At 40.3% G+C, this 15,480-nt stretch overlaps 1 protein-coding gene across 5 annotated transcripts in view; it reads left to right on the top strand.

Annotated features, from left to right (window-relative positions):
- The window catches only part of GPATCH2L (G-patch domain containing 2 like), a 34,098-nt gene extending 19,643 nt beyond the window's left edge, over positions 1–14,455 (top strand). For 4 of the 5 annotated variants that reach the window (XM_065752132.1, XM_065752138.1, XM_065752158.1 and 1 more), the window contains 2 exons: positions 7,282–7,373; positions 12,266–14,455. In XM_065752132.1, coding sequence (XP_065608204.1) covers positions 7,282–7,373; positions 12,266–12,462 — 289 coding nt within the window. In that variant the 3' untranslated portion in view covers positions 12,463–14,455. The remainder of the gene's footprint in view (positions 1–7,281; positions 7,374–12,265) is intronic. The other variant, XM_065752148.1, reaches the window with a different exon arrangement.
- The last annotated feature ends 1,025 nt before the right edge of the window (positions 14,456–15,480 follow it).

The following is a 15,480-nucleotide window of genomic DNA, read 5'->3' as shown; positions in this document are numbered from 1 at the left end:
TTTTTAATGGCCCTGCTGCCTCTCGGGAGGCATGCAAGTAAGAGTACCTCGGGGATCTCTTTCTTTTTTCACATGCCTATAATTACTCTCCTTTAAGAGCACAAAGCGTTTGCTAATCGTGTCTTGTCTGTTAAGGTTTCTGCTTGACGATGCTGGCTGTTAAAAGCAAGCAAGTCGAGACTTGCATGGACAGCCTGAGTGATCCTTCCCTTCTTTCCCTTCTACCCATTTACCTCTCTAGGAGAAAGAGTTATCTGAAAAGAATTGTTGTCTGGAGCTCCACTTGAGGAGGATTTTCATAGAATCATAGTATCACCAAGGTTGGAAAAGATCATCCAGTCCAACTATCCACCAATCTCCAATATTTCCCCCTAAAGCACGTCCCTTCAGTACAGCATCTAAACGTTTCTTGAGCACCTCCAGGGTTGGTGACTCCACCACCTCCCTGAGCAGCCCAGTCCAGCACCTGACCACTCCCACAAAGAAATATTATTTCCTAAAGTCCAACATGTGTCTCCCCTGGTGCAACTTGAAGCCATTCTCTCTAGTCCTATTGCTAGTTACATGGGAGAAGAGGCTGACCACCACCTCACCACAACCTCTCTTCACGTAGTTGTAGAGAACAATAAGGTCTCCTTTGAGCCTCCTCTTCTCCAGACTTAGCAATCTCACCTTCATCAGCTGCTCCTCACAGGGCCTGTGCTCCAGACCCCTCACCAGTTTTGTTACCCTTCTCTGGACATCTCTAGGGCCTCAGTGTCTTTCTTGCAGCTGAGGGCCCAAAGCTGAACACAGTACTTGAGGTATGGCCTCACCAGGGCTGAGTACTGAGGGATGATCACTTTCCTGCTCCTGATGGCAACACTATTTCTGTTACAATTTTGTACAGGCTTAAGCAGAATATTTTATTATACTTTGGCTATTCAGTGGCTCTATCAGTAGAAAAATGTGGTAGGTTGTTTTGTGAGATGTTATTCTGTTGAGGCAGGGTGAGTTTCAGAAGAGCTTAGAACCAATGTTCCCTTTGATTTGAGTTGTAAAAACAGGAAGAATAAGAGGGGAAGGTAAGTGATAAATTGTCCTTAATGTCATTTATTGTTTGGTTAGTCTTGAAAGTAGGATATAGGGGGAAAATGTAATTTAATGTTCTGACCAGATGTCTTAAGAAAAATGGATGTCAGTGCCCAGTGAGATGGCAAGTTGATGATGAAGACGGAGATTTGAAGAATGTCTCTAGTTGCAGCTCTAGAAATGTGCATGTCTATCTAAATCTTTTGCTTCTGTATCTGTGTAGAGATCCTGGCATTTCTGCCTCTTATCCAAGCAATTATGGAGTTGCTTGCAACATCAAGCCTTTCCGGAGGTAGCTGAAGGATTGAATGAATTTTCACAATTTCATGCTGTCCCATTTGACCAGAACAGTGTCCGGTTTCTTCCATGCAACCTATCGGTATACCTTCATCTTTCTGAGATTTCTATGCATATGTTTTTGCATCAGCTGCTGTAGGCACCCTTTTTCTCTCTCTCTTTTTTTTGTTCTTGTTTTTTATTTTTTTTAATTTAGCCAGAACACTTTCATGTTTTTCTTTTCTTCTAAAGCCTAGCTAATATTCCAGTTGGGATATAAGTGAATTCTGACAAGCATGCAACGAACAGCAGCTATCAACCTACTGTCAAATGCAGTTGTCTGTAACGCCTAATGCTTTCATTTTGGCGAACCCTAATTCTCCAGAGTGAAAAATAAATTCCCCTTGGCTTCAGAATCTTGTCTACTTATTACTGCTTTCTTCCCCTATAAAGTACATTGCTATTACTAAATCTGTGTACTCAGGTGAGGCAAATACTAGGTACCAGCTGTTACTGGCACATACTGCATGGGTCTGTATGAAAACAGAGAATACACAATACATGGGATTGCATAATCTCTAACTTGAATTCTGACTTGGGAAATTATTAAAAACGTGTTCCTTTCTGTTTGGCATATGCAAACTTTAGGAATGGAATTACTATATCATCAGAATGCGTACTTGGGGAACAGTGTGTTGCTGCATGAGGGGGTATCAGGTTCAGATGATTGAAGAAGTGAACTAACTTGTTAGTGACTTTGGAATATGAAAATCTGCTCTAGAGGTTGTCCCGTGCAGTTCTGCAGAGCAGAGGAGACTCTTATGCACAAGTCTTGTGTTGATTTACAAACATTAAACGCAGATCAAACTTTGTTGCCCATCTGAATCTGTAGTTTCAAAGAGGAGGAGAAACTCTGCTCTTACTCTTAATTTTGTGAAGCCACCTGCGTGGCAAAAGAAGGTAATGATATTGAAACACAATCTATGGAGCAATAGAGGATAACAAAGAAGGAAAACTAGCTCACTTGTTCTGGTGGTTGGTGGTGGCTCAAGCGGAGTGTAGTCCCTATCTGGAGAGTTGCTGCTCCTTTGGCTGCTAAACCTTAAAGGAGGGTGAAGAGGCTCCAGGCTCCACCCCTTCTTATCACTCAGGTGTATTGATTGCACCTGAGCTCCCTGAGTTAGCCACACCTTTCACCTGGTGTTCAGCCATGACCTGGCAATTGCACTGTAAGCCTCATGTAACGATGTTTCCACATTCAGAGGAGGAATGTTTCATTTGGCCTATGCTTGCTGGAAATACAGCATCTCAGCAGCAACACTTAAATTGTGTGGCACTTTTTTTAGCAGCGTTACCCTTGTTAGGTGCTATCTCTGCTGAATGTTTATTTTAACGTGAGGATAATAGCACTCCTTGTTTGTGTGACAGTAGATTAATGGCTGCCTAATTTTCTCTATATAATCCACTTGTTTTGCATCTTCCAGAGGCTGTCAGCAGAGAAACTGAATAATATGAGATTACAGCAAGAGATGTACACCCCCAAGTTGTGATACACCACCTGTTTCCAAGAAGGCCACAGTCTGTTGCAGTTAGTTTTGCAGGATGTTTTCAGAGAGCTCTGTTTTGAGATTGAGGTGTACTTTACTCTGAGTTTTAAGTGGACATCATTTTACAGAGTGGGAAGGCTTGAAGGGCCTAGTTCTGTTCATTTAGGTTCACAGAATCACAGAATTGTAGGAATTGGAAGGGACCTCTAGAGATCATCGATTCCAGCCCCCCTGCCAAAGCAGGCTCCCTAAACCAGGTTGCACAGGTTCATTGTGAACTGGTGGCTTATTGTGCACTATATTGTTTTACATGGATTGTCTGGCAGTCCTAAACCCTAGAATTTTCTGGGTTTTGTGTCTTAAGACCGTGGCAAGCTTATATGACCCTGTCCAACATGTGGTCACTTTGAACTGTAGGAGTGAGGTAGGAGTCTAGTATATACAATTACACTCCTTTTAAACAAACAAACAAAAATAACTAGTTATATAATGAATATGTGGAAACAGAAAACAAGGAAACAATGTTTAAAATCCTTCTGACAAATTAAAGACAACAATGAATCCTAGCTTTGTGCATAGCAAAGCCTGCTTTTTCTCCATCGTGAGCTGCATGCAGTGTCACCAGGTAGCTTGAGTACTGTGTTAAGAACAAAATATGAATCTGTATTTCCTGGATAATTCCTTAGCTTGTGATTAAAAAATACAGATATCATAATCAGAAAGAAACTAGATTTTTTTCATATAAAACTTTTTCTACGTGCGTAATTTTTTGTCACTGACTCCTCTGACAATAAGAAGCTGCAGTGTGAATTGGATATATTGCAGCTACCAGGGAAGCTACATTTTGAAGCTTGCTTTGTCTCTCCAGGTGTGTTCTGTTTTTTTCTCTTCCTGGGGCAGAGTTTTGGTCCTCTCTAGACTAAGGTTGATTTCTGTGTTTGTTTCTGGTTGACTAGCAGGTTTAATGGTGATTTAGCAATGCAGTTTTTTTTTTTTTCTCTTTGGATCCACCAGCCATTGTCCAATTAGGTAACTGTTTTTTTGTTACTGTTTGTGCCACATTCAACAAAAAATATATATGCCTAGCAGAAGAAATAAGAAGCCAGTAAGACCAGAGTAAGTACCATTCTGTTTTCCCAGTTTAGGCCCAAATCTGTCATTCCACGCCGCTCTGTACCTCTGACTTCTTGTTGTTAAAATCTGCATTTTGCAGAAAAACTAATTCATGGTTGCATCCAGTCAGATTTTTAACAATTTATAGTTCCATCTGTCTGCTGTGATGTGGTGTGCTGTGCATACCCACTGCCTTAATTTGCTGGCAGTGGTGTACCAAGAAGTCTGCTGTTAAACTGGTGTGGTTTAATCTGACAGGCAGCTCAGCACCACACAGCCATTCTCTTGGTTCCTCCTGACAGTGGGATGGGGGAGGGAGAACTGGAAAAAAGGTAAAACTTGGGTGTTGAGATAAAGAAAGCTTAATAGGACAGAAAAGGAAGGGAAAATAATAATGATGATAGAAGAATACACAGATGAGTGATGTGCAGTGCAGTTGCCTACCATGTGCTGACCAGTAGTCAGCCAGTGCCCAAGCAGAGTCATTTCCCACAGCCAAATCCCCCAGGTTTATTGTTCAGTGTGACACCATATGGTATGGCACATCCCTTTGGACAGTTTGGGTCAGCTGTCCTGGCTGTGCCCCCTCCCAGCTCCTTGTGCACCCCTAGCCCTGTCGCTGTCAGGGCAATGAGAGAAGCTGAAAACTCCTTGACTTAGTGAGGAAACCAAAACCTTGGTGTGTTATCAACATTATTCTCATCCTAAATCCAGAACACAGAACCATACCAGCTACTAGCAAGAAAGTAAAATCTATCCCAGCTGAAACTGGGACAGCTGGGATTCACCTATATCTTTCCTTACCAATATAACACCAGTCGTGTGGTACCTACCGGAAAATGTGTATTTCGTGAACTGTTACGTGGATACCCTTCCTGCCATGTTTTAATGAGGTATATCATTCCTCTGTGCATTCTTCCATTTCTCCCTCTCCCAAAGTATCTACCACCTGGAGATTCCCTGTATGCAGATTTATGGTGCCTGTAAAATGCACCAACTGCTTGAAACTGACACTTTTACCACCGGGGCAGTCAGAGCCAGTGAGTAATCAATAGGTTCCTGATTTACTAACTAGAGCATGGGTGATCAATAAGGGATAAACCTGAATGAAATATGTGTGATGGAGACAATTTATAACCTCCAAGCCTTGGTATCTTAGAGGCAGGGCTGCTAGATTCAGTGTCCTTGCTACCAGTCTGGAGTACAGTGTGCCTTTATTTTGTGTGCCTTTATAATGTGCCTTGTAAGGAATTACAAGATTCTGTCTCTTTCCTTTTTTCTTATTCTTTTTTGTAACTGTGAGGTAAGGGTAGGTGTGGTTTGAACATGAATCTGAGAACCAGGACCTCTTATTCTAAGTCTAGCTGTAACATTTGTGAAGTGGGAAAAATTGCATGAAGTCCCTTAGAAATGATTGTACGTACTTCCTTTGTAGTATGTAGTGATTCTTCACCGAGCATCAGCTGGCTGATATTGGGGTAAGCTCAAAATTAAAAATTAACCTTTTTGTTATTGTGTAATAATGGTTTGGATTATTGTATATAACTATGTAGTCATCTAGTCAGTACTACTATTTTGTAAAATTGATTCTGAACAAAAAAACTGAAGTTCCACTTGAATGATTTTCTTGATTTATATGTGCTTAAATGTTTAAAAATACATGGTAATAGTGTGCTAAAGTACTGTATGGTCACCATTACAATAATATACAGAAGCAATTTTTAGCTGACGTGAGGTAACTTACAAGTTAGTCGTTTATGTGTAGAAGCATGGGATTTTCATGTGCAGTCTCCAGTTGTGTTGGTATTTTTAAAAGCCCTTAGTTCATGTTGTCAGGAGACTTCTATCTCGTTACATTGCAAGGAGCTTGCAGAAATGATGGATTTGAAAAATTAGTCCTCAGTGAAACATAGCACACGTAAAAAAAAAAAAAAAACTTTTTAAGCTGTGCTTTAATGTCAGATTAAGATGACAAATCATGTAGAACTTGGGAATTTTAGTTGAGAATACAGACTGATAGATCTTCTGTTGTTTTCTTTCTTATTTTGTGACTGCATACTTGTTGCAGGTAAGTAGGTAGACCCAGCAGCATTCAAACAGTTTATACTTTTGACTTGTACATGGATTTTTTTGGTCCTCCCTGTACTGTTCTGTACACTGTTCTGAGTGACTACATCAGCTAACTTCACAGTTGCATCAACTCAGCTTCCAAAATTATGTGTTACAAATACACCCTTTTTAATATACCCTGTTAAACATCCTGGAAAAAGGAAATAAAAATAGCAAGATTGAAAGATATGGAAGCATTTCATCAATAATTTCTCAAAATATACTTGATTTCAGTCTTTACATAGTGTAAGCACCTCGCAGTCCTCAGTGGTTTTTATTTACACCATAGTTCTGCATTTTTCTGATGCAGAGAGAAACCAAACAACTTGCCAAAAAAATTTTGTTATCACAGACAAAGATTTGAACCCGGCATCACTGCTAAACTATGCATTTGTATTGATTATGGATTGTAGTTGAGGTGCTCTGGACTGCTTTTCAGAACGAAACTTCATTTCTCCTACGTCCTACTTGGAGGAGTGCTCAATTTGAGCCACTCCTAATAAGGCAGGTTTCTTCTTATCTGACAAAGGGCTAAACTGGAGTGGTTCGGATTTAGCAGCTGGTATGGCTTACTGCAGATGTAGTAAAGTTGTAATATTGCAAACCAAATTTAGCTGTTTTCATTTTATTTTCTGTAACAAAATCTTAATTTTGAAAATAAAAAGTTTTGAGTTTCTAACTAAATTTATGAACTAACTTTTGTAGTCATTTGGACTATAATACATCCTAAGATGACTCTATAGCTCTAAAGAAGTGTACATTGTAAAATAATTTCGGAATAAGTGAGCAAATGTCATTTTTTCCAAGCAGTTTTCCAGTTGTTTTTTTAAACTTGTGCAGAAAATAATGCTAGGATGTGTCATACCACTGCCTCATCACATCTTCACTTATGCAAAAGAATTACTTAAAAGTGATTATAAAACCAGATCCTTTAAGTGCTAGGAAATGATAATTATTGTGTTCATGGCTGTGCATTCTTAAAGAAATGGAAGCATCATGGTACATTAACAAAAAGTGTGAGGAAAACTTCCCTGAGAAGCTTTGGTTTCACATCGGCTACTGGTTAAGAGACTGATGCAGAGGAGGGCTGGAGATGATTGGCCAGAATCTTGTGGGAAGGTGACACTGGAACAGAGTTTAATTTGCTGTTTTAATTTCTCTGTAGGCAAGCAAATGTACACCTGGGACCACCGTGCTCAAGGGACATCAAGAGGAAACGAAAGCCAGCTGCAGCCTCCGTGTCCAGCCCAACGTCAGGTAGCCTGGATTTATCTGTGTCAGCATTTCTAAAGTCGTGTCCCACTTGGGCATAGTGCCAGAGTCAGAGTAGTGAAAAATAGCATTGCCTCAATTTTAAACTAAAATAATATGTGAGAGAAAGGCAACTTGCAAGAAAACGTGTGTTTTTTGTGTAGCATGAAAGGCTGCCTAATAAACAGATTTGATAATGCAGTTATGTTAAGCTAGCATAACTTAGTGCTTCAGTGTGTGGTGGCTAATAATCTGTTTTGTCAAAAGGTGCTCTTTCCACAGTTCCTAAACAGCGCAGCGCATGTTGATGAGCATGCAGGAGTGTTCGTGCAGTTTTGGGTTGATATTAGCTGATGGCTTTGGTGCCCTTTTTCAGGGTGCCTCAAGGCACTTTGCAGGACAGGAAATCTGGCAATTTTTGTGTTTCCACTGGGTGAGACAAGCTGCATTCTCTTGGAGCTGTCTTACTGTTGTAGCTTAAAATAGTCATTTTTTTTCTTACTCTGAGGTTGTAGGGATTAAAATGCTGGTTTATTATTTTTCAGAATCTGAGGAAGTGTGTATCTGCAGAACATGAGATTTTAGGAGTCTTCTTTATGTCCTTTCAGTACTTGAAACATTTTTCCTGCTACTAAGTGACCAGTGTTCTCCCAGCTAGCTCGTTAAGACACTGTACAATCCAGTAACAAAGAGTTGGTTGAGCTGATAGGAAGAAATGGTGATGTGAAAACCATAAAGACCAAAGGAACTAGTGATTAATAGGAGGAATGAGGTTTGGTTTCTTTGTTGGGCAGGCAGATAGACAATAGAATAATGAAATAGGGAAGAAAGCTGTGCCATCTTTCCAGACCAGAGATCTGGACTGCAGAGCATAAAAGGTTCTGTGTTAAAACAGATAAAAGAACATGACCATCAATGATCTGTTGCTCAATAAAAGTGTTACTTTGTTATTGACCATTTATTTAGGATATCCTTTTCTAGCTTTTGAGTATGCTGTGCTTGAGTATTCAGACTTCTATTGTGAAAGGATTAGTAAAATTGTGTATCAGTAGCCACAGAATTTTAGTTCTAGTATGCTAGGTTTTCTTTATATGAATGCTCATGTCTCATAATAATGAGGCACTGTTACCTGTCTGTTTATTTTGTAGTTCAGAGTGTAATTTCTGTGCTGCACTGCCATTCACATTTTATAGGGAGAGATTCTATTTCTATGCCTTTCTCTTTCAAAATATTATGTAAATTATATTTGATTAGACAAAGTGTATAATGAACATTTTTCACGGAACAATCTACATCTGGACTGGAACTCAGCCATGGAAAATAGCACAAGGGTCTGATAGTCTTTTAGGATGGAGAGGGAATAAAAGGAAGTGTTACAAATTAAGGAAAGAGAATTGCTGTAGGCTGGACAAGACGCTTGTGTTGATCATGGAGAATAAACTGCTGCAAGATCTCCAAATGGTCTGAAATGGCATAGATCTTCCTTAGATCCTGTTTAGAAACATTTCCAGCAGTGTTAACAGATGGACAGGATTTTCTACAGCGCTTGCAGAAAGAAGCTCCTGCAATTGGGTAACTGCAGCTGCACCCTCACTGACTTTCTACAGCAGTCTCTCAGTTGCAGCTGGAGCTCAACCTGGGCACGTAACTTGGAAATTTCTGAAACTTGATATTATTTCTGTTAAAGGTGCTCTGACTGCAGAATCATTAATGCCTGAAGAAGTAACACAGTAACACAGTGCTCTTCAGTAATGCAGAGTCAACTGAGGCATCTTATGCTTGCTGGATGCTGGTGGGACAGATGCAGATTCTTCTGCCTTGCATACACCTACGCATCTCTGCATAGATATCTTACACTGGATTTCCCTGTCCCTGAGGAATCATGGCAGCCTCATTTTCTCACTACAGAGGCTCTTTTTGTTTGCGGTGTCTTATTCCTTTTGCAAAAGATGGAACATGAGTGAATCAGAATTCAGGCCCATGAAATACATAGTGCTGGATTTCTTCACTTTTAAGTAGCTTCTTAGCAGAGCCCAACTGCTCCCGTCTCACTTGTTGACCAGGTCCTGCTTCAGTGATCTCCTTTTTTGCAACCTGAGTGCCCCATGGAGGTGAAGGACACAGCCTGAGCTGGCTCCATCAGTCAGCAGAACAAATGGGCTTGCTCTGCCGAACATCGGGCCATCTCAGATTCCACCTCTTTTATAGAGATGAGTGATGAAGAGGGGCTCGTTCCGCTTTGCCGCTGTATTAATACACATCAGGGGCCAGCTCCCGGCACTAAATCACGCTACTGCATACATCTGTTATCGGACTCCTCACCAGTGTGATGAACAAGACTGCAGATAGAGGCTTCCTCGTGTCATTCTTTATAGGATTTTCCTAAAAGAATAAATAGCTCAAATCTCTGCCAACACTCTCCCCTGTCATTGTGATGAATTTAGCTTCTTTCTTAAACATGCAGCTACAAATCTTCCCCTGTCACCTCCCCCGCCACCGTCATCCACTGAAAGTTTTGAGTTGAATTTGGCTGATATCAGAAGATGCTAATAAAAGGAATATGAGCCGTGGATGCCAGTTTCTTTCTAGTTGCAGGAATGAGAGGAGGGAGCCGGAGATATTTGAGACCCAAGTGAACTAAGTTTATTCTCGTATGTTTTTCTAACAATACTTATGGGTTTGTAGTGATGTTTTATTAGAGACCTTTGTATGAATGTCAAAGAACATGAACTACTGTAGCAGAAATGCCACGATCTTTATCGTTACGGATTTTATCATTGGCCACAGTTTGAGGCTAAGCAGCCTGAATATTGCAACTGAGTTGTTGAAAAATAGCATTTTAGGAAAAGACCTGCATGTTGAGACAAAGGAAGAAATGAGCAGAAAATTCATTTGCTTTTCAGGAAATGAGAATTATTATCAAAAATAAATTGATTGATGCACTTGTGTGAGTATTGAGAGACTGAAAGTGCAAGTTAATGCTTTCAACACTACATGGTACATCTGTGTGGTACATACTAAAGCAAAAGGCATTATCAGAGTAACATCAGAAGTCTAACTGGCTGTGGAATAAGGAAATCTGGAGAAAGATTGGCTGTACTAGATTTGATCAGTAGTTTGTCCAATTCAGGGACCAAAAGCTCGTGCCTAGAGAAGAGGAAAATCTGTGGTGATAAATGTAATTCAAAGTTCCAGTGATCTGGGGCTAGAGGCATCAGAATCATTGATAAGTGTCCTTGTGTTCTGTTAGATTTCATTGTGATGTATATTTGAAATAATTTCCTCAGTGGAGTAGTGGTCTCAGAACTACTGTGCATTTCTTTATATTCATTGTAATTATTCTCTAGCTTGAAAGGAATCTTGCAAAGGTTGTACTCTCTGTGTTCCATTTGTTAGAGTGGACCACAAGTACAGATGGTCATGAAACAGATGGTGAACAACTGTCCAACTTTATATTGATGCGTTTAGTGTTCGTGGTTATGTGTTTTGGGTACCTATATATGTAGCTGTGCACGTGGTAACCAAGATGTTATTCAGGTACCTCAGTGATGAATCCGGATGAAAAATCTTGATAAATAGATTTGGTTTCTCTTTGCATGCATTCATACTTAGTAAAATAAAGAAATTCAAACATTTTAAAAGATGCCAGTTAGCAGCTTCTGAAACTGCTTAGCAGAGAACAGTCTGAGTAGTGACAGTTTAGTGATTTTTGCCTCTCAAGTTTCTTGCTGATGCTCATACATTCACTCTTTGTCATAGTGTGATGGTACTTCGTAATGAGAAGCCAAAGGTGGAGAGACTGCTAGTGAGTGTCCCTAGTGTAGTGTTGGTGGTAATTATCAGTTTAAGGATTTTTTACTTGTTTTGTTACTGTTTTTTTCTGCATATTTCCTCTGGCCTTCAGATGAAGATCATTAGGCTAAAAGTAAAAAACGCCATGTGGTGTTATCAGCTGTACTGTTGTAGATGCATGTGAATGACTCACTGCTTAGATGGGCAGGACCAAGACTGTTGAGTTCCTGGTCAGCTGAATGCTTTAACTGCTAACCTCAGCCATTGATACTAGCATTTTATGTAAACTTCAAAGCTGTCAAGTCTTCTGGTTGAGGCTTGCTGTTGCCTTTCTACCATTCATCCAGAACGGAGCAGCAGAGTCAACTTGTAACGAACACATGCAAACAGTTATTGTCTGTTGGGAGAATACAAGGCAGAAGAGACATGTTTGGTACTGAAGCAGTTAGTTGTCAAAAACCTATGGTTGTCCAAAAGACTCTTCGGACAATTTATCTTCCTCTGTTCTGCTTGCGATTCAGAATACTGAGAATGGGAGTAAACTGCCATATCTCCAGGTTTCTTATACTCATTCTAGAAATTTGGGTTACCGTTCAGTTGAGCTGTGGGTCTGCAGATATTTCCTGATAATTGTATCTTGTTCCATTTTGAACCAGTGGTTGTGTTGAGAAAATGGGAACGGATTCCAGCCTAGCGTAGCAGGCAGCTTCTTGCTCTGATGGGCTGATTTACCATATGTGGAGGTTCACTATATTGTCAGTACCAGCGAGCTCTGTTTTCTTCTTTAACTGAGCTTTGCAACCTGGAAATGGCCAAGATTTCAGAGACTTTGAAATTCTTGATATTGAAAAATAGGAATTCAGGCTAATGGAACTGGAAGTTCAGAATGTGGAAATCATCGGGGCAAAGATGTTAATGCCATCAAGAATTAATATTTCAAAGAACTCGGAGGGAGCAGAACTTGCAGGAACTCAATAAATAAAACCCTCATATAAGTATTGAAGTATATGAGGAGTTTGCCATGAAGTCTCTTGTTCTAACATTTTTTTATTTCCTTTTCCTACTCTCTTCCTCTGTTCCCACTTTTCTGCAATTTTATATTCCAGCAACTTTATCTGTGCACATGGATGCTGCGGAGTCAGACCTACCAGCAACACCACCATCCCCGAGATCCCAGAACCATGAGGGGACAGGGAAAACACCAGCAGCTGAGAAAGCCACAATTGCTGCCTCCACTAACTTTTTTAAAATGCCACCAGAGAAGAGCCCTGGATACAGCCATAAGGAAGCACTGCAACTGTAAAAGCTTGCTGGATTTTGGAAGTGTTTGACTGTGGTGTACATCTCCACCAAGCATCTTGTTGGCCAATAGAGACATCCTCAGTATTGGAGTGTGATGTGCACCATTATCCAGACAGACCTGCGTGCCCACAAATCTAATTCATGTTTGTGAATCTGTTTAAAAGCAGGTAATGAGCGCTGGGTCTGCAGTGACTTTTAAAAATGTTCTTGCTGTTGCTGTATTTATTATGTGTTCATCTCCCTACCCGATGCCAACTCATAAATGCTGGATCGTGTGCAGAATCTTTTGGTTTTTCAGATCCTGGATCTTTGTTCACTCTGTGGGCATGTTGCTTGATTGCTGCGTTTGGTGTTTTCTGGGTGAAACTTCCCACTCAAGGGGGCAAAAGTCACCCCCTGCTTGCTTCTAGGCCAGGAGGATTTCTTGTCTGGGTAATTAGAATGGTAACAAGTTGAAATATATAAGCTGAATTCTGCTTTTGCAGAATGTTTTCAGGCCGTGTATATGAACTTGAACTATGTTCCTTCTAATGAAACAAGTAGGGTGCATGCCAATTCAGAAATTGCCATTGGCCCACTAGTAGTGTGGTCCCTTAGACCTTTTCCTTCTCTCTCGTTCTAATTGTCTTCTGTCCTGCTTGTGTACTGCATGTTCTTTCCTAAATTTCCTGGACAAGGATTTGGGACAATCAGTTGGACATAAATGTGCAAACTGATGTCATGGAAAGGAACAAGGACCCTCAGATATTCTTGAAGAATGTTAGAGGACATACCAAACTTCTGTTTCCCAGTGTTGAACTTCAAAAGTGACTGTCAGCATTATCCAGCACATTTTCCACAGACGTTAACAGGTAGCTGAATGAAAAAACATGTAAAGTATCACCTGTGTTCAGAGCACTTTTGGCACTGATCAGACTGCAGCTGTCTCATGTTCTCTCTCCCTTCAAGAAGTATTGTCTGCTCTGTCTGTTGGAGGTGTCTCCACCTGCTGATGATTGTACTTTACTCCGCAGTGTACACGGAGGAGATTCTGTTCTCTACGTAATGCTTCCACTTAGTCCTCTGTTGCATTATATGTTGCAGAATATATGGGTAGTGATTTCTCCCTACTTCTGTTATATTCTTGATCATATTACAATTTTCTGCAATTATTCTATTAGCAACATATTTTGGAGTTCATTTTTAGCATATGTACCCACATAGCATGCGTCAAGGGACCGGTGACCTCACAGGTTCTTAAGTCCCCTAGCAATAGGTTGGATGTGAATGCACACCATTGTTTTTACTTTCCTCACGGGGTGGAGCTTTCAGACGGGACTGTTAAAGCTTCTAAAATTCATTTTGAATATGAAAGTGCACTTAGAACTGTTTTTACCATTTTTGCAGTGGTTTTACTGGTTTTGCAGTGTTTACCTCTGTTTTATAAATCAACAGCAGAGGAACAGATTTGATAGGAAGGCTACGTGATGGTATTTTATATTTAATTATGTGTTAAAATGTTAAATGGCTTTATACGAAACAAAAATGGAATGACTCAGTCTAAATGCGGATTGACAAATACAGATATATTACAGACTTACTGCCTATCTCTGATCCCCTAATACCTGCTTATTCTTGGGGAGAGATCCAAATTGGATTTATATTTCGCAGCCCAAGCAAACTGTCAGATCTGTCCATGCAAATCCCTCTCAAAACGTTTTTGTTGTTGTTAGTGGTACATTTTAGAACAGTTTAGATCAAGAAAAGCCCTTTTATCTTGCCAGAGGAGTACAGGGGTCAGTTTGGATTATGAGTCTGACTGGGAGAGTTTTGTGGAGAGAGGAATATTCCTGCTTTAAATTAGTTACTGGATTGTCTCATTTTGTACTTTAAGCACTTGGTTCAGTGATGCTTGCGAGTTAGTGGCAGAGGTCTCAGCACTAGGAGGGCCTGTAATCTAGAAATGAAAAGTAGTCTTTTGTCTGTCTAGGACTTGTAAGTGCGTTCAAGGCAAAGGTGGTCACCTTGTGACCATGTGCAGATAAATTTTAGTTAAGGGAACCTTGTAACCTAACTTGCAGGCAGTTTTAGTGACAAGGAGGGATCTCCCTAGAAGAGCATTTGTGCACTTCAGAGGCTTTTATCTCATGAAGAATTATCCCAAACTTCACTTGATTTGAGTCTGCTCAACAGACTCACTCCTGTTACTGAGCACTCCTGTTTCAATTTAGTTGAAAATCTAAGTGGAGGTCTTTTGTTTTCCCTTTTTTAAAAACAATTCTGATATTTCAAGATATATTCCAATGACTGTTTGGAGTAGTTCTGTTTGGGTTTTTTTCTGTAATCTAAGGACAATTTTAAAACTTTTATGAGAGGTGTTATGAGGTGTTAGGGAATTAACAGCCTTTCTCTCGCTCTTGGGAGAGACACCAGACTTGACATGATTTTTCTCTGGGGGCACTCTGAGACACATTATCATCAGATTTTCCTATTGAGGTCAGTAGCACTGTTCATCTGGTTAAACCCTTTGTTAGACTGTAAGCTCCCTAGGAGGTCTTAATTGCCTTTAAAGGTTGTATGTACCTGTGGCACTACTGAAGAGCAAACTGTAGCAGGCCTTGTCCTGATAAGTAGTGTTTCCTGCCTTGGCAACTTCCTGGAAGTGAGGGGAGATTCAAATTCTTGCAGTTGCTCTCTCTTTAGTATTTCTATGTTAGAGTCCACTTGTAGGTCAATCAGGCTCTTGACCAAATCTGCTTCTTCTGACCGGCAGACAAGCTACATGAATCACGTCATGCTCCAGATTCAGATTTGAATATTTTGATTCAGATTTGAATATCTGCAGCATTCTTAGATGAATGAAGTAGGTGCGTTGTTTTGCAATGCTCACTTGTATTACACTTCTTGTCCACCAAGACTCTCCAGTTTTTTCCAGATCTGTCTTCCTCTCCAGATGATCTTCAGCCAGTGTCTTACACGGGGTTAGTCTGTCTCAGATGCAAGAATTTCCACCTGCCCTTGGAGGAATTCAGGAGGTTTT

This window comes from Cyrtonyx montezumae, unplaced genomic scaffold (genome assembly GCF_038088225.1).
Source record: "Cyrtonyx montezumae isolate F1298 unplaced genomic scaffold, pur_monq_1.0 scaffold_10, whole genome shotgun sequence".
NCBI classification, from domain to species: domain Eukaryota; kingdom Metazoa; phylum Chordata; class Aves; order Galliformes; family Odontophoridae; genus Cyrtonyx; species Cyrtonyx montezumae.
Note: the sequence above shows the minus strand (reverse complement) of the source record. Positions and strands in the feature narration are given on the sequence as shown.